At 37.6% G+C, this 1,589-nt stretch overlaps 1 protein-coding gene across 1 annotated transcript in view; it reads left to right on the top strand.

The window, feature by feature from the left end:
* Positions 1–564: 564 nt before the first annotated feature.
* The window catches only part of LOC107747785 (E3 ubiquitin/ISG15 ligase TRIM25-like), a 2,079-nt gene continuing 1,054 nt past the window's right edge, over positions 565–1,589 (top strand). Inside the window, exon 1 of the mRNA XM_016562375.1 lies at positions 565–867. Within this exon, the coding sequence (XP_016417861.1) occupies positions 795–867 (73 nt within the window). The 5' untranslated portion in view covers positions 565–794. The remainder of the gene's footprint in view (positions 868–1,589) is intronic.

Here is a 1,589-nt window from a genome sequence, read left to right as displayed (position 1 = left end):
ATATTATTATGAAAATCTTGCTAATTATTACTCCCATTATTGCACTTATTTGTTCATTCTATGTTGCCCCAAAAACACATTAATATGCAAATTAGATACAGTTCATAGATACATTGTATATAATGGAAAAACTCGTTTATGGCCATTTTACACACATTTTGCATAAAGAAAAATGTTTTTTAAAAATATATTTCATAACATATTTGAGAATCGTCTTTATATAAAGTTTGGTATAAAAAAAATTAAAACTGATTTGTGGTTAAAACAAAAATCCCACTCTTTTTACCTTTTCATGTCTATTCATGTATTTTTATTTTTTTTTAAAACAGGACTTTTTAAAGTCCCGATGTCCTCTACAGAGGACATGGCATAACATATGAATAAAATATCATTTTTCAAAAATTTTATTTTGCCAAATTTTTTTATGCTCTAAACAATGCAATGACATGACAAAATACTAAATTCATAAAACGGTTTTTTTTTTTCCTGGTAGTCAGGAGTATATATATATATAAATATGGCGTGTGACGCAGCATCCTGATACGCTGGTCACGTGGTATCAAACGACTCTTCTGATTGGTTAACGTCATTAGTCAGCGCTGCTGCATGCGTAGCCAGAACACGACCGACATGTTATTAATAAGTTCAGTTAAATACGGCGCCTGAAAAAATTTTTTTTTTTTTATTAATTCTGCTTTTAAACAAACGTGCATGTTACCGTATGGTGTCGTAACTGACATTAGTGTAAGATCTGGTTTGCGGGAAAGCAAGAGAGTGCGCGGATCAGGCGCTGAATGCGGCTCTTCCTCACAATCAGAGGAACATCAGAAGAATCAACCGGAGGCTTCACACCGCAACCATTCTCAGGTTTGTGCGGCTATAAGCGCTTATAGATGATCCACAGATGCTTGCACACGCGTGGCATTAGTTTATGCGTCTCTGAAGGCCAAGCAGCTCTCAACTCAACAAGTGCATCAAAGCAAATCTGTCCAGAATCTTTCAGAAACATAGTTGAATGTAAGCGGCTGCATGCGGGTCAGTGCTAGCGTCGGGTGATAAAGCGAGCAGGGCTTGTCAGGCTCGGTTCTCCTTTGTTTGAGTCTGTTGTACTAAAGCATGTTCTCTGAGTGTCTAGAACACGAGGGAAGCACAGAACAGTGTGTTATTGTGAAGGTTTGTGATCTTCATTGTGCTGCTGTCAGGTCTGTGTTGGTGAACTGGGTCACTTTGCCATTTTAGGCAGTACAGCTCAAACAAAGCTGTAACATGTTCACAAACCCGCCTCAACATCGTCTGTGATGCTGAAGCTAATAGCTGTGTTCCTGATGTTGATCTCTGATCGCTTTCTCTTTCGGTTTCTTCACTGCAGCTGTTCTGCTGAAGTAAGCTCTGCCTCAAACCTGCGTTATATTCAGTTCATGTTTAACTCACAGTGTTGTTGTTGTTGTTGTTGTTGTTGTTGTTGTTGTTGTTGTTGTTGTTGTTGTTGTTGTTGTTGTTGTTGTTGTTGTTGTTGTTGTTGTTGTTGTTGTTGTTGTTGTTGTTGTTGTTGTTGTTGTTGTTGTTGTTGTTGTTGTTGTTGTTGTTGT

Source organism: Sinocyclocheilus rhinocerous, unplaced genomic scaffold, assembly GCF_001515625.1.
Source record: "Sinocyclocheilus rhinocerous isolate Xijiao unplaced genomic scaffold, SAMN03320098_v1.1 scaffold9868, whole genome shotgun sequence".
NCBI classification, from domain to species: Eukaryota; Metazoa; Chordata; class Actinopteri; order Cypriniformes; family Cyprinidae; genus Sinocyclocheilus; species Sinocyclocheilus rhinocerous.
Note: the sequence above shows the minus strand (reverse complement) of the source record. Positions and strands in the feature narration are given on the sequence as shown.